This window comes from Salvelinus fontinalis, chromosome 1 (genome assembly GCF_029448725.1).
Source record: "Salvelinus fontinalis isolate EN_2023a chromosome 1, ASM2944872v1, whole genome shotgun sequence".
In the NCBI taxonomy this organism is placed as follows: domain Eukaryota; kingdom Metazoa; phylum Chordata; class Actinopteri; order Salmoniformes; family Salmonidae; genus Salvelinus; species Salvelinus fontinalis.
The window spans coordinates 45,573,205-45,593,394 of record NC_074665.1 but is presented as its reverse complement, the minus strand read 5'-3'; the positions used below and the strand labels follow the sequence as shown (position 1 = coordinate 45,593,394).

General features: G+C 45.6%; 1 protein-coding gene across 7 annotated transcripts in view; it reads left to right on the top strand.

Moving 5' to 3' along the window:
* Nucleotides 1–20,117, top strand: part of LOC129855572 (liprin-alpha-3-like) — a 56,239-nt gene extending 36,122 nt beyond the window's left edge. For 5 of the 7 annotated variants that reach the window (XM_055923413.1, XM_055923396.1, XM_055923422.1 and 2 more), the window contains 11 exons: nucleotides 8,717–8,895; nucleotides 9,104–9,304; nucleotides 9,483–9,545; nucleotides 10,066–10,092; nucleotides 13,242–13,417; nucleotides 16,063–16,160; nucleotides 16,358–16,533; nucleotides 16,786–16,854; nucleotides 17,328–17,490; nucleotides 17,639–17,706; nucleotides 18,159–20,117. In XM_055923413.1, the coding sequence (XP_055779388.1) occupies nucleotides 8,717–8,895; nucleotides 9,104–9,304; nucleotides 9,483–9,545; nucleotides 10,066–10,092; nucleotides 13,242–13,417; nucleotides 16,063–16,160; nucleotides 16,358–16,533; nucleotides 16,786–16,854; nucleotides 17,328–17,490; nucleotides 17,639–17,691 (1,205 nt within the window). In that variant the 3' untranslated portion in view covers nucleotides 17,692–17,706; nucleotides 18,159–20,117. The other 2 variants (XM_055923386.1, XM_055923429.1) reach the window with 2 other exon arrangements.
* The last annotated feature ends 73 nt before the right edge of the window (nucleotides 20,118–20,190 follow it).

The following is a 20,190-nucleotide window of genomic DNA, read 5'->3' as shown; positions in this document are numbered from 1 at the left end:
GCAATAGGGATGACCAGCGATGTTCTCTTGATAAGTGTGTGAATTGGACAATTTTTCTGTCAAATGTATCTAGTACTTTTGGGTGTCAGGGAAAATGTATGGAGTACAAAATACAAAATGTTCTTTCGAAATGTAGTGAAGTAAAAGTAGCCAAAAAAGTTAATAGTGAAGTAAAGTACAGATACCCCCCCAAAAATACATAAGTAGTACTTTAAAGTATTTTTCCTTAAGTACTTTTCACCACCGGTTGACCGTGTGTGGGGTGTGAGGGTTAGAAACAATGTAAGGTCGCCTGTATTTTGCACACAAACTGTTTACTTATAAAGTATACACTAATATACCCTAAGTATACAAAACATTAAGGACACCTGCTCTTTCCATGACATATACTGACCATATCACGAGTTAGGGAAGACCCAGATGCTGTCACGATCGTGTGGCGGATTGATGGACCAAAACGCAGCTTTTGGAAAGTAAGCCATCTTCTTTTATTTTTAAAGATGACGAAAATAAACACGACACAAAACACTTTAACAAAACGAACAAAACAACAAACGACCGTGAAGCTAAATAACGTTGTGCACTTACACACACTGGCTACAAACGTTCTGACATAGACAATTACCCACAACCAATGAGAGCCTATGGCTACCCTAAATAAGGCTCCCAATCAGAGACAACCGAAATCAGCTGTCTCTAATTGGGAACTCATTCAGGTAACCATAGACTCTCCTAGACAACTAAACATACATAGACAACACTAGACACATGTACTCCACACAAACCCATATACTATACCCAACAACCCCTTTACCATAAACAACACCCAAAACCAACAACACACAAACATTCCCCATGTCACACCCTGACCTAACTAAAATAATAAAGAACACAAAGAATACTAAGGCCAGGGCGTGACATAACCCCCCCCTTAAGGTGCGAACTCCAGGCGCACCATTACACAGTCTAGGGGAGGGTCTGGGTGGGCTTCCATCCACGGTGGCGGCTCCGGCTCTGGTTGTGGTCCCCACGTCATCACAGTCCCTAACCACCTCCTGGGCTTCCTCCAAATGACCCCCCTCCACATTAACCCCATTGCATTAAGGGGCAGTTCCGGACTAAGGGGCAGTACCAGGGTAAGGGGCAGTACCAGGGTCAGGGGCAGTACCAGGGTAAGGGGCAGTACCAGGGTAAGGGGCAGTACCAGGATAAGGGGCAGCACCAGGGTAAGGGGCAGCACCAGGGTAAGGGGCAGCACCAGGGTAAGGGGCAGCTCCGGACTGAGGAATGGCAGCTCCGGACTGAGGAATGGCAGCTCCGGACTGAGGAATGGCAGCTCCGGACTGAGGGACTGCAGCTCCGGACTGAGGGACGGCCCATGGCTGGCTGACGTATCTGGCTGCTCATGGCTGGCTGACGGATCTGGCTGCTCATGGCTAGCTGACGGATCTGGCTGCTCATGGCTAGCTGACGGATCTGGCTGCTCATGGCTAGCTGACGGATCTGGCTGCTCATGGCTAGCTGACGGATCTGGCTGCTCATGGCTAGCTGACGGATCTGGCTGCTCAAGGCTAGCTGACGGATCTGGCTGCTCATGGCTAGCTGACGGATCTGGCTGCTCATGGCTGACTGATGGATCTGGCTGCTCATGGCTGGCTGACGGATCTGGCTGCTCATGGCTGGCTGACGGATCTGGCTGCTCATGGCTAGCTGACGGATCTGGCTGCTCATGGCTAGCTGACGGATCTGGCTGCTCATGGCTAGCTGACGGATCTGGCTGCTCATGGCTAGCTGACGGATCTGGCTGCTCATGGCTGGCTGACGGATCTGGCTGCTCATGGCTGGCTGACGGATCTGGCTGCTCATGGCTGGCTGACTGATCTGGCTGCTCCTGTCTGGTTGGCGGCTCTGGCAGATCCTGTCTGGTTGGCGGCTCTGGCAGATCCTGTCTGGTTGGCGGCTCTAGCGGCTCCTGTCTGGCTGGCGGCTCTAGCGGCTCCTGTCTGGCGGACGGCTCTAGCGGCTCCTGTCTGGCGGACGGCTCAGTGGGCTCATGGCAGACGGGCGGCTTTGCAGGCTCATGGCAGACGGGCGGCTTTGCAGGCTCATTGCAGACGGATGGCTCAGATGGCGCTGGGGAGACGGATGGCTCAGATGGCGCTGGGGAGACGGATGGCTCAGATGGCGCTGGGGAGACGGATGGCTCAGATGGCGCTTGGCAGACGGGCAGTTCAGTCATCGCTGTGCAGACGGCAGACTCCTGCCGGCTGAGGCGCACTGTAGGCCTGGTGCGTGGTGCCGGGACTGGTAGCACCGGGCTGGGGACACGCATCTCAGGGCTAGTGCGGGGAGAAGGAACAGGGCATACTGGACCCTGGAGACGCACATTAGGCCTAGTGCGTGGTGCCGGAACTGGTGGTACCGGGCTAGGGACACGCATCTCAAGGCTAGTGCGGGGAGCAACAACAGGGCACACTGGACTCTCAAGGCGTACTATAGGCCTTGTGCGTGGTACAGGTACTGGTGGTACCGGGCTGAGGACCCGCACATCAGGGCGAGTACGGGGAGAAGGAACAGTGCGTACAGGACTCTGGAGACACACAGAGGGCTTGGTGCGTGGTGTAGGCACTGGTGGTAATGTGCTGGAGACACGCACCACAGGGCTAGTACGTGGAGGAAGAACAGGGCTCTGGAGACACCCAGGAAGCTTGATGCGTGGTGAAGGCACTGGTGGTAATGGGCTGGAAACACGCACCTCAAAGCTAGTGCGGAGAGCAGGAACAGTGCGTAAAAGGGCTCTGGAGACGCACCTTAGACCTAGTGCTTGGTGCCGGAACTAGTGGTACAGGGCTGGGGACATGCATCTCAGGATGAGTGCAAAAAGTAGGAACAGGACACACCGGGTTGTGAAGGTGTACTGGAGACCTGGTGTGTATAGCCGGCTTCAAATCTTCCGGAACTTTAACACAAGTTTCAGGCTGAGTACGAGGAACTGACACAGGTGGCATCGGACAGCTAATACGCTCCTCAGGGAGAATGCATTGCATACTCTGCCAAACCAACAGCTCTCTCTCTTCACTCTCCTCCAATTTCGTCAACAACTCTTCGAATGTCTCATAATCTCCCCTTCGTTCACTCTCCTCCAATCTGTCCAATAACTCCTCGACACACTCAGACTCACCCCTCAACTTCGCCGACTGCTCCAAGTGCCCCCCTCCAAAAAAATTTTTGTGCTGTCTCTTGGGCTTCCTCCCGTGTCGCCGTGCTGCCTCCATCTCTGCCTTGGGGCAGTGATATTCCCCTGGCTGTGACCAGGGTCCTCTCCCGTCTAGAATTTCCTCCCACGTCCAGGAGTCTTGACATTGCTGCTGTTGCTTTGTTTTCCGCTGCTTGGTCCTATGGTGGGTAATTCTGTCACGATCGTGTGGCGGATTGATGGACCAAAACGCAGCTTTTGGAAAGTAAGCCATCTTCTTTTATTTTTAAAGATGACGAAAATAAACACGACACAAAACACTTTAACAAAACGAACAAAACAACAAACGACCGTGAAGCTAAATAACGTTGTGCACTTACACACACTGGCTACAAACGTTCTGACATAGACAATTACCCACAACCAATGAGAGCCTATGGCTACCCTAAATAAGGCTCCCAATCAGAGACAACCGAAATCAGCTGTCTCTAATTGGGAACTCATTCAGGTAACCATAGACTCTCCTAGACAACTAAACATACATAGACAACACTAGACACATGTACTCCACACAAACCCATATACTATACCCAACAACCCCTTTACCATAAACAACACCCAAAACCAACAACACACAAACATTCCCCATGTCACACCCTGACCTAACTAAAATAATAAAGAACACAAAGAATACTAAGGCCAGGGCGTGACAGATGCAGACAGTGTCGAAGTAACAAAAGTTTATTACTAGAACAGGGGGCAGGCAAAACGACAAAGGCAGGCAGAGGTCGGTAATCCAGATCAGAGTCCAAAAGGTACAGAACGGCAGGCAGTCTCAGGGTCAGGAAACAGGAGACAAAAGGCTGTGAGACATGGGTTTGATTCTAGACACATGAAAGTGTGATGTAAACGGAGGGTACAGGGCAACAGAAGAAGAACAGCAGAGGGGCTAATGACCTTGGAGATGGGGAAAGGGCCGATATACCGTGGAGAAGGTTTGCGGGACTCCACGCGGAGGGGCATATCCCGGGTGGACAGCCATACCTTATGCCCAAGACAATACCAGGGTCCGGTGGCGGTCCGCTTGTCGTCGATATCTGGAGGTGGTCTTGAGAAGGGCCGACCGGGCTCTCTTCCAGGTACGACGACAGCGGCGGAAGGTATGACATATACTGAAGGTATGCCGACCTATGCTGAAGGTATGCCGACATATGCTGAAGGTATGCCGACCTCTTCCTCTTGCTCAGGGAAGAGCGAAGTCTGATAAAACAGGGAACATTCGAGAGGGCGAGAGACCCGTGGCAGAGCAAGGAAGAGTGTTGCAGGGGTATTCGACCCACACTAGTTGCTGGCTCCAGGTGATGGGGTTGGCGGAGACCAGGCAACGAAGAGTCGTCTCCAGGTCTTGGTTGGCTCCCTCCGACTGGCCATTGGACTGGGGATGGAACCTGGAGGACAGGCTGGCCGATGACCCAATGAGTGTGCAGAACGCCATCCACAACCGGGACGAGAACTGAGGACCCCGATCGGAGACCATGTCCACTGGGAGTCCATGGATCCGGAAGACGTGCTGCACCATGAGCTGGACCGTCTCTTTGGCAGAGGGTAGCTTGGGGAGAGGAATGAATTGGGCGGCTTTGGAAAACCGGTCCACTACTGTCGGGATGTCGGGATTGCCATCAGACGGAGGGAGACCCGTGACAAATGTGTGAGACCAGGGACAGTGAGGGACAGGCATAGGTTGAAGGAGACCAGCCGGTGCTTGCCGAGGAGTCTTGTTCGGTGCACAGATCGTGCATGTGTCAACAAACGTGGAAATGTCAGGAACTATGATAGGCGTCGCACAAAAGCTTTGTCGCACAAAGGCCAGGGTCCGATGGGAACCCGAGTGGCAGGCAAGCCTGGAGGAGTGGACCTCGTCAGGAAAAACATCAGTCTATCTCGCAGTCATAGGATCGGCGCGGTTGGTGGCCCGGGCCTTACTGAACATCTCCCGGAGGTCCTGGTGGAGAGGTCCGGGGCAACTTCCGAGCCCCCAGGAAGATGTCCTGGGTCAGTCTGCACTGACTTCAGGCAATGAGTGTGGGAAAACGGGCTCCAGCCCATGATGGCACTTGCTGGAGCCAAGAGAATCCCAATACCACGGGAACCTGATAAGACTTAATGAGCAGGAATTGGATCGTCTCGCTGTGGTGCCCTGATACACGTAGGTTGATGGGGGTGGTATTGTGGATGACATGGCCTATAGAGCGCCCGTCCAAATCAAATCAAATGTATTTATTAAAGCCCTTCTTACATCAGCTGATATCTCAAAGTGCTGTACAGAAACCCAGCCTAAAACCCCAAACAGCAAGCAAGGCAGGTGTAGAAGCACGGTGGCTAATAAAAACTCCCTAGAAAGGCCAGAACCTAGGAAGAAACCTAGAGAGGAACCAGGCTATGAGGGGTGGCCAGTCCTCTTCTGGCTGTGCCGGGTGGAGATTATAACAGAACATGGCCAAGATGTTCAATTGTTCATAGATGACCAGCAGGGTGGGGATGCCCAGCTCGGACGCCAGGGTAGCGTCCATAAAGCTCTCATCGGCCCAAGAGTTGATGAGTACCCGGCGAGATTTCGACTGGCATGAAAAGGGGTGTGAGTCAGGGGGGAACAAAAGTTCTCCGTATGGCCTACCAGAGTACTTGCTCCTACTGGTGAGCCTGGTATTTTAGTGGACAGGTGGAGACAAAATGACTAGTTGTCCCGCAATACAGACAACTCTTAGTGTGAAGCCTGTATAGCCATTCGGCTGCAGACAGCCTAGCTCTGCCTAGTTGCATTGGCTCGGGAAGAGGTGAATCGGCAGACTTCGTAGACTTTCAGGGGAACTTGGGTAGCCTCGGGTTCTCTTGGTAACGCAGCCATTGGGGACCTCAGGGATGCCTCGGAGGCGAGGTGGAATCCTTGGGCGGGCGAGTGAAATCGAATCTCCTCTCCTTCCTTTGTTCCCGTAGTTGCCCATCGATCTGAATGGTCAAGGCGATGAGCGAGTCGAGATCCATCAGTAAGCTCGTCCTTTACTTCCTCCGATACTCCGTGCAGTGACATGTCGAAAAGTGCTTCCAGGTTCCAGGCACTCTCAGCTGCCAACGTGCGGAAATCCACCGCATAGTCTACCACACTGCGGGAATCTTGCCGAAGCTGGAGTAACTTCTGGGCAGCCGCTCTCCCGGACAATAGAGCATCGAAAACTTCCTTTACCTCTGCCATGAACTCCTCCAGACTGAAGCATACGGCCAACTGTTGTTCCCATACTGCCATAGCCCAGAGGTCAATAATCAAGTGTGGTGTGACAAGGTACAGAATGGCAGGCAGGCTCAGGGTCAGTGCAGGCAGAATGGTCAAAACCGGGAACTAGAAACAGACAGGAGCAGACAGGTAACAGACAGGTAAACGCTGGTAGGCTTGACGAACAAAACTAACTGGCAACAGAGATCATAGGTATAAATACACTGGGGATAATGGGGAAGATGGGCGACACCTGGAGGGGGTGGAGACAAGCACAAAGACAGGTGAAACAGATCAGGGTGTGACAGGCCAGGTGATTTCTGGCATGTCAAAAATAAAAAACGGAAAAGTGGTGTGTGCATATGTATTCATCCCCTTTGCTATGAAGCCCCTCTGGTGCAACCAATTACCCTCAGAAGTCACATAATTACGTAAATAAAGTTCACCTGTGTGCAATCTAAGTGTCACATGAATTGGCACATGATCTCAGTATATATACAGCTGTTCTGAAAGGCCCCAGAGTCTGTAACACCTATAAGCAAGGGGCACCACCAAGCAAGCGGCACCGTGAAGAGCAAGGAGCTCTCCAAACAGGTCAGGGATAAAGTTGTGGTATAAAAAAATATCCAAAACTTTGAATATCCCACAGAGCACCATTAAATCCATTATTAAAAATGGAAAGAATATGGCACCACAACAAACCTGCCAAGAGAGGGCCGCCCACCAAAACTCACGGACCCAGCAAGGAGGGCATTAATCAGAGAGGCAACAAAGAGACAAAAGATAACCCTGAAGGAGCTGCAAAGCTCCACAGCAGAGATTAGAGTATCTGTCCATAGGACCACTTTAAGCTGTACACTCCACAGAGCTGGGCTTTACGGAAGAGTGGCCAGAAAAAAAGCCATTGCTTAAAGAAAGAAATTATTAACCACGTTTGGTGTTTGCCAAAAGGCATGTGGGAGACTCCACAAACATATGGAAGAAGGTACTCTGGTCAGATGAGACTAAAATTGAGCTTTTTGGCCATTAACCCCTCTGGGATATGTGGGACGGTAGCGTCCCACCTGGCCAACATCCAGTGAAAATGCAGAGCGCCAAATTCAAATAAATTAATATAAAAATTTTACTTTCATGAAATCACACATTCAATATACCAAATTAAAACTATACTTGTTGTGAATCCAGCCAACGTGTCAGATTTCCAAAATGCTTTACGGCGAAAGCAAACAATGCTATTACCTGAGGATAGCACCCCAGCTAACAATCACAGACCATCCTATTTCAACCCTCCCGGCGCGACACAAAACGTAGAAATAAAGATATAATTCATGCCTTACCTTTGACAAGCTTCTTCTATTGGCACTCCAATATGTCCCATAAACATCACAAATGGTCCCTTTGTTCAATTAATTCCGTCGATATATATCCAAAATGTCAATTTATTTGGCGCATTTGATCCAGAAAAACACCAGTTAAAACTTGCACAATGTGACTACAAAATATCTCAAAAGTTATCTGTAAGCTTTGTCCAAACATTTCAAACTACTTTTGTAATACAACTTTAGGTATTTTTTTACGTAAATAATCTATAAAATTGAAGACGGGATGATCTGTGTTCAATATCGGAGGAAAACAATGTGTAGCATGCTTTCTGGTCACGCGCCTCTAACAAACAGTACACTTCACTGGAGCCTCATTCTGAATATGGCTACTTCTTCATTTCTCAAAGGAAAAACCTCAACCAATTTCTAAAGACTGTTGACATCCAGTGGAAGCGATAGGAACTGCAGGAAGGTCCCTTAGGTAAATGGGCAAAACAAAAGATTTAAGTGCCTTTGAATGGGGTATGGTAGTCAGTGCCACCGGTTTGTGTCAAGAACTGCAATGCTGCTGAGTTTTTCACACTCAAGAGTTTCCCGTGTGTATCAAGAATGGTCCACTACCCAAAGGACATCCAGCCAACTTGACACAACTGTGGGAAGCATTGGAGTCAACATAGGCCAGCATCCTTGTGGAACGCTTTCAACAAATTGTAGAGTCCATGCCCCAACTAATTGAGGTTCAACTCAATATTAGGAATGTGTTCCTAATGTTTGGTATACTCAGTGTACACTGTTATACTCAATATTTCTTTAAATAATCAACCAGGGTAGCATTTTTCTATGTTTTTAAAAGAAAAACAAATGATTTATGGCAAGACAGATTGTCCAGTAATCATGGGGAGTAGTTTCTCACATGACCTTTGACCTCAGCCTCCACACCTTCTGATGACCTGGGCTCAGCTGACCCCCTGGGCCTGGCCAAGATGGGAACTGGCACCGTGGAGAAAGATCGCCGCAGCAAGAAGAAGCACGACCTGCTAGAAGAAGCTTGTCGCCAGGGTCTTCCCTTCGCTTCATGGGATGGCCCCACGGTGGTTACATGGCTTGAGGTATGACGTCTCATTGGTTAACCATCTGGGAGGAAATCATGTGCATTGTTTTACCTGAAGGTGCTCCATCTTACTATGAATGAATCTGAATAATGTACTGTACATGATGAACATATTAAATTCATCCTTATCGGCAGGGAATATTTTTGTAAATATTCCCAAAGCAGATACATCTTCTCCCTCCTCTTCCTTTTCCTCTTCCTCTTAGTTGTGGGTGGGCATGCCCGCCTGGTATGTGGCAGCATGTCGTGCCAATGTGAAGAGCGGTGCCATCATGGCCAACCTGTCGGACACAGAGATCCAGCGGGAGATTGGCATCAGTAACCCCCTGCACCGCCTCAAACTGCGCCTGGCCATCCAGGAGATGGTGTCCCTCACCAGCCCCTCGGCACCGGCCAGCACACGCTCCGTAAGTGTTACAGCATATACACTCACAAACACGCACACAAACATTAGCCTATGTTCAGTAACATACTTGCCACACATATAGACGTTTGAATAAGTCTGAGTGAAAATGTATGCAAACTGTAATCATATCCTCATTCTTTTCCCATCTGAATCTCAAATTGTCCTCGATGACATCACAGTCGACCAGTGATATATGGATGACTCATGCCGAAATGGAGTCACTGACCGCTGCCATTAAACCAGTAAGTTGTTTTGCCTATCTCTCACTTTTTATATTTGCTTTTAGTTCTCCTACACACTATCTTATTTCAAAGGTGATTTAATCTATGTTTGACCAATTAAGACATCCCGAGACTTTTGTGCAACTCAATTATCTAACAATATTCTATTAATTCCTAACTGTATAAGAATTGATGGTACACATCCAACTTGCTTGAAATCAACAAGCAACTTGAGACTATGCTGAATGAAATTCCATTTACAAGTTGTTTTCCTTTTCTTTGTCTCTGATTAGGCATGTGTCGCTGCACCTTTTCCCCACTACTCCCCCCAAATTCTCTTTGAGTGTAGTGTTTTTCTCCAACTAATTTTCATTCACTAACAAACTATTCCTCCTTCTGCCCTTCCTTCCTTACAACTTTTCTTCTCCATAACGCCTCCTGTCATTTACCGTAAAAACACGTCCTGGCAATCGTTCCTTTTCCCTCTCCCTCCACCTCTATTCCTTTCTCTCTCTATCCCTTTCCTTTGCCTCCACTGAAGGAAGTGAAGGAGTTCAGCTGGGACCAGGTGAGATATTATTGTAGTTTTTGCCATGAATATTATTGTCATGAACAGGAAATTAAATCAATGATAACACATTGCAAACAGACCATAAATCCGATACAGCAATTTGGGCATTTTCCTTCGATTTTGATCAATACTTTTACAGACTTTTTGTCCGCTTCATAATAAAGTATAGACTATACTCAGGACTAGGATTGAGGTTAACTCTATCTATCTACAGTACCAGTCAAAAGTTTGGACACACCTACTCATTCAAGGGATTTTCTTTATTTTTACTATTTTCTACATTGTAGAATAATAGTGAAGACATCACAACTATGAAATAACGCATGTGGAATCATGTAGTAACCAAAGAAGTGTTAAACCAATCAAAATATATGTTATATTTTAGATTCTTCAAAGTAGCCACCATTTGCCTTGATGACAGCTTTGCACACTCTTGGCATTCTCTCAACCAGCTTCACGAGGAATGCTTTTCCAACAGTCTTGAAGGAGTTCCCACATATGCTGAGCACTTGTTGGCTGCTTTTTCCAAAAATTGTTTACAGACAGATTATTTCACTTATAATTCACTATATCACAATTCTAGTGGGTCAGAAATTTACATACACGAATTTGTATGTGTGCCTTTAAACAACTTGGAATATTCACAAAAATTATGTCATGGCTTTAGAAGCTTCTGATAGGCTAATTGACATCATTTGAGTCAATTGGAGGTGTACCTGTGGATGTATTTCAAGGCCTACCTTCAAACTCAGTGCCTCTTTGCTTGACAACATGGGAAAATCAAAAGAAATCAGCCAAGACCTCAGAAAAATAATTGTAGACCTCCACAAGTCTGTTTCATCCTTGGGAACAATTTCCAAACGGCTGAAGGTACCCTTTTCATCTGTACAAACAATAGTATTTAAGTATAAACACCATGGGACCACGCAGCTGTCATACCGCTCTCCTAGAGATGAACGTACTTTGGTGCGAAAAGTGCACATCAGTCCCAGAAGAACAGCAAAGGACCTTGTGAAAATGCTGGAGGAAACAGGTACAAAAGTATCTGTATCCACAGTAAAACAAGTCCTATATCAACATAACCTGAAAAGCCGCTCAGCAAGGAAGAAGCCACTGCTCCAAAATCGCCATAAAAAAGCCAGACTACGGTTTGCAACTGCACATGTGGACGAAGATCGTACTTTTTGGAGAAATGTCCCGTGGTCTGATGAAATCAAAATAGAACTGTTTGGCCATAATGACCATCGTTATGTTTGGAGGAAAAAGGGGGAGGCTTGCAAGCCGAAGAACACCATCCCAACCGTGAAGAAAGGGGGTGGCAGCATCATGTTGTGTGGGTGCTTTGCTGCAGGAGGGACTGGTGCACTTCCCAAAATAGATGGCATAATGAGGGAGGAAACTTATGTGGATATATTGAAGCAACATCTCAAGACATCAGTCAGGAAGTTAAAGCTTGGTCGCAAATGGGTCTTCCAAATGGACAATGACCCCAAGCATACTTCCAAAGTTGTGGCAAAATGGCTTAAGGACAACAAAGTCAAGGTATTGGAGTGGCCATCACAAAGCCCCGACCTCAATCCTATAGAAAATTTGTGGGCAGAACTGAAAAAGCGTTTGCGAGCAAGGAGGCCTACAAACCTGACTCAGTTACACCAGCTCTGTCAGGAGCAGTGGGACAAAATTCACCCAACTTATTATGGGAAGCTTGTGGAAGGCTACCCAAAACATTTGATCCAAGTTAAACAATTTAAAGGAAATGCTACCAAATGCGAATTGAGTGTATGTAAACTTCTGAACCACTGGGAATGTGATGAAAGAACTTAAAGCTGAAATAAATCATTCTCTCTACTATTATTCTGACATTTCACATTCTTAAAATAAAATGGTGATCCTAACTGACCTAAGACAGGGAATTTTTACTAGGATGAAATGTCAGGAATTGTGAAAAACTGAGCTTAAATGTATTTGGCTAAGGTGTATATAAACTTCTGACTTCAACTGTATCTGTTAATTGAACTCTGTGAAGCATTTATTTGGGCTGCAATCTAAGGTCCAGTTACAGTAACTCTAATGAATGTATCCTCTGCAGCAGAGGTAACTCTGGGTCTTCCTTTCCTGTGACGGTCCTAATGAGAGACAGTTTCATCATAGCGCTTGATGGTTTTTGCGACTGCACTTGAAGAAACTTTCAAAGCTCTTGAAATTTTCCAGATTGACTGACCTTCATGTCTTAATGATGGACGGTCGTTTTATTAATTTTTTTGCTGTTTTTGCCATTATATGGACTTGGTCTTTTACCTTGGTCTTGGTCATTATATGGACTTGGTCTTTTACCTTGGTCTTGGTCATTATATGGACTTGGTCTTTTAACTGATTTGCTCAAACACATTAAGGAGGAAAGAGGCATCTTGCCTATGCCGTTCTGTACCATCACTCATTCATATATCTTTATGTACATATTCTTTATCCCTTTACACTTGTGTGTATAAGGTAGTAGTTGTGGAATTGTTAGGTTAGATTACTTGTTGGTTATTACTGCATTGTCGGAACTAGAAGCACAAGCATTTCGCTACACTCGCATTAACATCTGCTAACCATCTGTATGTGACAAATAAAATTTGATTTGATTTGAAATTACACAAATGAACTTGTAACAAGGCACACCTGTTAATTGAAATGCATTCCAAGTGACTACCTCACGAAGCTGGTTGAGAGAATGCCAAGAGTGTGCAAGGCTGTCATCAAGGCTACTTTGAAGAATCTCAAATGTATAATATATTTTGATTTGTTTAACACTTTTTTTGCTTACTACATGATTCCATGTGTTATTTAATAGTTTTGATGTCTTCACTATTATTCTACAATGAAAATAGTAAAAGTAAAGAAAAACCCTTGAATGAGTAGGTATGTCCAAATTTTTGATTGGTACTGTATCTCACAAGAGATTTTGGAAGGATATTTTGAACATTTAAATAAACTGTCTCTCAGTGGACATTGACTCTCTCTCTCTCTCTCTCTCTCTCTCTCTCTCTCTCTCTCTCTCTCTCTCTCTCTCTCTCTCTCTCTCTCTCTCTCTCTCTCTCTCTCTCTCTCTCTCTCTCTCTCTCTCTCTCTCTCTCTCTCTTTCTCTTTCTTCCCCTATCTAGATCCTTGCCTATGGGGACATGAACCATGAGTGGGTAGGGAATGAGTGGCTGCCCAGCCTGGGTCTGCCCCAGTACCGCTCCTACTTCATGGAGTCCCTTGTGGACGCTCGCATGCTGGACCACCTCACCAAGAAGGAGCTTAGGGGACAGCTCAAAATGGTGGACAGCTTCCACAGGTTGGATTCAAATAATTTCAATCAATATTTAGTGTCATCGAAAGGCAATCTGTGTATGGAAGCAGATTCATGCCAAAAATGTTGGTATGGATTTGGCACAAATCTGTTCCCTTAATTTGTGTGCCGCATGAAAACACCAAAGCAAATACCGGATCATTGTCTAGTGTCCTCTGCTTAGTTACACATTTCTACCGATGGTTTTTCCATGTGTTTCTTATCAACATCTCTTTCATTCCTCTTCTCTGTTCAAGAGTTATTTTTTCTCTCTTTTCTTCTCCACCTTAGTTTGTCTGCATCAGGATTTTACAGCGGTTGTGTCGTTGGTTGTGAGGACATTGACAGTAACACTATCTCTTTCTCTCTCTTTCTCATCCTCTCTTTCTCTCTCTTTCTCACCCTCTCTTTCTCTTTCTCACCCTCTCTTTCTCACCCTCTCTTTCTCTCTCTTTCTCACCCTCTCTTTCTCTCTCTTTCTCACCCTCTCTTCTCTCTCTTTCTCACCCTCTCTTTCTCACCCTCTCTTTCTCTCTCTTTCTCACCCTTTCTTTCTCTCTCTTTCTCACCCTCTCTTTCTCTCTCTTTCTCACCCTCTCTTTCTCTCTCTTTCTCACCCTCTCTTCTCTCTCTTTCTCACCCTCTCTTTCTCTCTTTCTCACCCTCTCTTTCTCACCCACTCTTTCTCACCCTATCTTTCTCTCTCTTTCTCACCCTCTCTTTCTCTCTCTTTCTCACCCTTTCTTTCTCTCTCTTTCTCACCCTCTCTTTCTCTCTCTTTCTCACCCTCTCTTTCTCTCTCTTTCTCACCCTCTCTTTCTCTCTCTTTCTCACCCTCTTCTCTCTCTTTCTCACCCTCTCTTTCTCACCCTCTCTTTCTCTCTCTTTCTCACCCTTTCTTTCTCTCTCTTTCCCACCCTCTCTTTCTCTCTCTTTCTCACCCTCTCTTTCTCTCTCTTTCTCACCCTCTCTTTCTCTCTCTTGCTCACCCTTTCTTTCTCTCTCTTTCTCACCCTCTCTTTCTCTCTCTTTCTCACCCTTTCTTTCTCTCTCTTTCTCACCCTCTCTTTCTCTCTCTTTCTCACCCTCTCTTTCTCTCTCTTTCTCACCCTCTCTTTCTCTCTCTTTCTCACCCTCTCTTCTCTCTCTTTCTCACCCTCTCTTTCTCACCCTCTCTTTCTCTCTCTTTCTCACCCTTTCTTTCTCTCTCTTTCCCACCCTCTCTTTCTCTCTCTTTCTCACCCTCTCTTTCTCTCTCTTTCTCACCCTCTCTTCTCTCTCTTTCTCACCCTCTCTTTCTCTCTCTTTCTTACCCTCTCTTTCTCACCCACTCTTTCTCACCCTCTCTTTCTCTCTCTTTCTCACCCTCTCTTTCTCTCTCTTGCTCACCCTTTCTTTCTCTCTCTTTCTCACCCTCTCTTTCTCTCTCTTTCTCACCTTCTCTTTCTCTCTCTTTCTCACCCTCTCTTTCTCTCTCTTTCTCACCCTCTCTTTCTCTCTCTTTCTCACCCTCTCTTTCTCTCTCTTTCTCACCCTCTCTTTCTCACCCACTCTTTCTCACCCTCTCTTTCTCTCTCTTTCTCACCCTCTCTTTCTCTCTCTTTCTCACCCTCTCTTTCTCACCCTCTCTTTCTCTCTCTTTCTCACCCTCTCTTTCTCTCTCTTTCTCACTCTCTCTTTCTCACCCTCTCTTTCTCACCCTCTCTTTCTCTCCTTTCTCACCCTCTCTTTCTCTCTCTTTCTCACCCTCTCTTCTCTCTCTTTCTCACCCTCTCTTTCTCACCCTCTCTTTCTCTTTCTCACCCTCTCTTTCTCTCTCTTTCTCACCCTCTCTTTTCTCTCTCTTTCTCACCCTCTCTCTTTCTCTCTCTTTCTCACCCTCTCTTTCTCTTTCTCACCCTCTCTTTCTCACCCTCTCTTTCTCTCTCTTTCTCACCCTCTCTTTCTCTCTCTTTCTCACCCTCTCTTCTCTCTCTTTCTCACCCTCTCTTTCTCACCCTCTCTTTCTCTCTCTTTCTCACCCTCTCTTTCTCTCTCTTTCTCACCCTCTCTTTCTCACCCTCTCTTCTCCTCTCTTTCTCACCCTCTCTTCTCTCTCTTTCTCACCCTCTCTTTCTCACCCTCTCTTTCTCACCCTCTCTTTCTCTCTCTTTCTCACCCTCTCTTTCTCACCTTCTCTTTCTCACCCTCTCTTTCTCTCTCTTTCTCACCCTCTCTTTCGCTCTCTTTCTCACCCTCTCTTTCTCTCTCTTTCTCACCCTCTCTTTCTCTCTCTTTCTCACCCTCTCTTTCTCTCTCTTTCTCACCCTCTCTTTCTCTCTCTTTCTCACCCTCTCTTTCTCTCTCTTTCTCACCCTCTCTTTCTCTCTCTTTCCCACCCTCTCTTTCTCACCTTCTCTTTCTCACCCTCTCTTTCTCTCTCTTTCTCACCCTCTCTTCTCTCTCTTTCTCACCCTCTCTTTCTCTCTCTTTCTCACCCTCTCTTTCTCTCTCTTTTTCACCTTCTCTTTCTCTCTCTTTCTCACCCTCTCTTTCTCTCTCTTTCTCACCCTCTCTTTCTCACTCTTTTTCACCCTCTCTTTCTCTCTCTTTCTCTCTCTTTCTCACCCTCTCTTTCTCTCTCTTTCTCACCCTCTCTTTCTCTCGCTCAGGGTAAGTCTGCATTATGGCATCATGTGCTTGAAGCGTTTGAACTACGACAGGAAGGAGCTTGAAAGGAGGAGGGATGAGAGCCAACATCAGAACCAAGGTGAGAATACTGCACACTGGTCACTTGAGCCGTAATATATTCCGGGGCTCGTCTGAGATTTGGATTTTGATATCGCAAATGAATGTTGTATGGCAAACGATTCTATTGTTTCTGTCTCTCAAATGCTCTTTTTCACTGTATGAGCTGTTTCGCTGTATTAGCTGTTTCACTGTAATAGCTTTCTGCCCCCGCCGTAGATGTGATGGTATGGTCCAATGAGCGAGTGATGTGTTGGGTCCAGGCCATTGGGCTAAAGGAGTTTGCAGATAACCTCACAGAGAGTGGGGTGCATGGGGCCCTCCTAGCCCTGGACGACACGTTTGACTACACTGACCTTGCCCTGCTACTCCAGATACCCAATCAGAACACACAGGTACCTGAACTTAGAAGTCCGGTCAGAACATGCGGGTACTCACCACTATGCTAGAAAGTCAGAGCACATGCGCTCAATTCTACTATCGTAGTCTAATCACAACAACCCTCATTCACCACAATCACCCAACCTACTTAATTTCCCTTACCTGCAACTGTTTGGTCATTACATTTTAATCAAGATAATCTTAATCATGAAATCCCCTTGATAATCTTAATTATAATCTTAAAACACTCATTATTTCTCTCCCAGGCGAGGCAGATGCTGGAGAAGGAGTACAATACCCTCATCTCCATGGGAACTGAGAGAAGACCAGATGAGGTAAAACGCATTTTAAAAATTGAGTTGGTTACTTAAGGCTATTGCTCATAAAGATAAGCAATATTTTCAAGATAGGCAGTTTGTTTCAACCAACATTAACTGTTTGGGGGGATGCTTATATTTGTCCTGTCACACACAAGATGTGTAATGGGAAATGTTTTTTTTTTTTGCATATCCCAACTCCCCCTGAGAAAACCTGCAGGGAGTGGGTTCAAGGCCAGAGTCGCCATTGTACAGCGACCCTGGAGTAATTAGTGTTAAGTGCCTTGCTCAAGGGCACTGCAATTATATATCTATTTTTTTTACCTTGTCAGCTCCAGTATTCAAACCAGCAACCTCAAGGCTACCTGCCCATGTGCATGTATTTTTTCCCGCATGCTATTCTTTAGTATACTTAACTAGCATTTGGGAAATGTAATGAATTGCATGGTAGAATATTGTTTGTGTGTCAATCCTCTGCGTCTTGTTTACAGGACGGCACTAAGACGTTCACACGCTCGCCCTCGTGGAGGAAGATGTTCAGAGAGAAGGACCTCCGGGGCGTGACCTCTGACTCCTCAGAAACATTACCCGCCAACTTCCGTGCCTCCGCCATCTCCACGCCCTCCGTCACCCTGAGGAAAGTCCAGAGTGAAGGTGAGGGGGTCCTGTTCTTCATGTCCTTCCCACTGGAAACCTGCTCTATGAGTCCTTGGTTCCATGCTGACCACTCATTTCAGTGTTATTGACTGGAAGTCTAGTGTCATTGACAGGTGTTTGAAAATCGTAATGCTGTCTGTTTCAGTGAACTCTGGGCCCAGGGGTGAGTCGGGGTCAGTGAGAACATATTCCTGCTAGAGATAAGCACATCAGGTGAGAAAAATACTTAATTGCCAAAGAATATCATGAACGTATTAAAGGTTGCAAAGTAGTCAGAGATAATTCCTTAGCGTCTTGGCTCGACAAAGCATCAACTTCTAAAAAATCGGAATGGTTTATTGTCACCTTCTGTAAGATTGTCTGAATTTCAGTCGACCCAAGCATGTCATCCAAGTACATTTTGCTAATTTCAGTAATCTCATGCGTCCAAACAGACTGTATTTCAGTCATTCATATCAGTTATCGAAACTCATTTAGCTCATTTCAGTGTTCTCAGTCATCCAAAAAACAATTCAGTAATTCCAGTAACCTTTCATCCAAACATATCTCAGTCCTTTCAGTAATCTCAGTTTTCCAAACACATTCCAGACAAGAACCGACCCATACTAAAATTGAGTTTTACTTTATGGTTGCTTCATCATTTATCTATCCTGTCTTTGTTTTAGAGTCCCCCCCCCCCCACAAAAAAATGTTTTTGAAGAAAAAAAGATGAAGATCATCAACAAAATGGAGAATAGAACATAAACAAAAAAGAATTCCACTGGAATCCTTGAAGAAACAAGGACAATGTAAGAGAATGAAAAGATACTAAAATAGAGTGAATGTCTGTCTGTCCATTTCTCTCTCTCTCTCTCTCTCTCTCTCTCTCTCTCTCTCTCTCTCTCTCTCTCTCTCTCTCTCTCTCTCTCTCTCTCTCTCTCTCTCTCTCTCTCTCTCTCCCTCTCTCTCTCTCGCGTTCTCTCTCTCTCTCTCTCTCTCTCGCGCTTTCTCTCTCTCACTCTCTCTCTCTATCTCTCTCGCTCTCGCCTTCTTTTCTCTCTCTCTCTCTCTCTCTCTCGCTCTCTCTCTCTCTCGCTTTCTCTCTCTCTCTTTCTCTCTCGTTTTCTCTCTCTCTCTCTCTCTCTCTCTCGCTTTCACTCTCTCTCTCTCTCTCTCTATCTCTCTTTCGCTTTCTCTCTCTCTCTCGCTTTCTCTGTCTCTCGCTTTCTCTCTCTCTCGCTCTCTCTCAATTTCTCTCTCTCTCGCTTTCTCTCTCTCTCTCTTGCTCTCTCTCTCTCGCTTTATCTCTCTCTCTTTCTCTCTCTTTCTTTCTCTCTCTCTCTCTCTCTCTCTCGCTCTCTCTCTCTGTCTGTCTCTCTCTCTCTCTCTCTGTCTCTCTCTTTCTTTCTCTCTCTCTCTCTCTCTCTCTCTCTCTCTCTCTCTCCGTCTTAGTCCACAGTTGTGGCATGAAGCTGTTCGATGCTGTAAAGAAATTACTCCATCGCCCATTGTGAAGTTCTTCTTCCGTGTGTGAAATGGGAAATCTGACACAGTGACTCTTATTTTTTTCATTGGGGTGTAAAACTGCATTTCCATTTGGATCAACAGAATGATGACCCTGATAGACGTTTTTTTTATTTGAACTGTCGATAGAACATGCAGACCCCATCTCAGTAACTGGTATTAGGATTTTGTTTCTCAACCTTTTTGTACCATGGACAGGCAAGCTAAGGTATTACCTTTACTAAGGACCCACAAGCTATGGTCCTTCTCTCTTGGGGAAGCACTTACATTAAAACGAGCATTTGAGTACTCACTAGGGTCAGGTACAGCTAAACATCTGAGGGATCGGTGAGCATCACCCTAGGGACTGCTGTCGGTCCAGGGACCAGAGGTTGAGAAGCAATGTACTGTACGAGGTACAGAGTCATAAGGGTTACAAAGTGTTACGAAGGCAGAGTATGTGAGGGAATGAGGGAATGGATTCGTATCTTCTTAAGCCATAACAGACACCATGGGATGAGAAGGACCATGGACAATTGGTGAAGTGCATTATGACAAAATCCTGTTTTTAAAAAAAAAAGACAAAAGAAGTGAACGTTTGTGTTAATATGCATGCCAAAACAAAAACATAGAGTGAGAGTAATGATATCAATCATCTAATGATGTGAAAACTTGGGTAAGGAATTTGTAAAATGGGTGTATTTTATTTTTTATCATTTTTTTTAATGATAACCTCTATTGTATGTAGGTAAGTAAGTGTGTGTGTGTGTGTGTGTGTGTGTGTGTGTGTGTGTGTGTGTGTGTGTGTGTGTGTGTGTGTGTGTGTGTGTGTGTGTGTGTGTGTGTGTGTGTGTGTGTGTGTGTGTGTGTGTGTGTGTGTACAGTATGTATGTATTGAACGGTATTTTAATTTCATACTTAGTTAAGATTGACTGTAATTTCATTTTAGGTTGAAACGTAAATACGTTTCAAATGATGGACATTAAGATATACTACTTGTATGTGTACATTTTGAAAACAAATTGTGTTATGATTTAAACTAATATCAATAATGAAGAGTAGTGAGGATAATTAAATATAATATGATAACAATAATGATAATGATTGTAAAAGCTGTAATTAAAAAAGACCTGTAAAATGGATGGGAACTGAGTGTTTGTTTATTATGTTCAGCTTTATATTTTCTATTCCAAATAAGGTCACGGGAGGTCAACA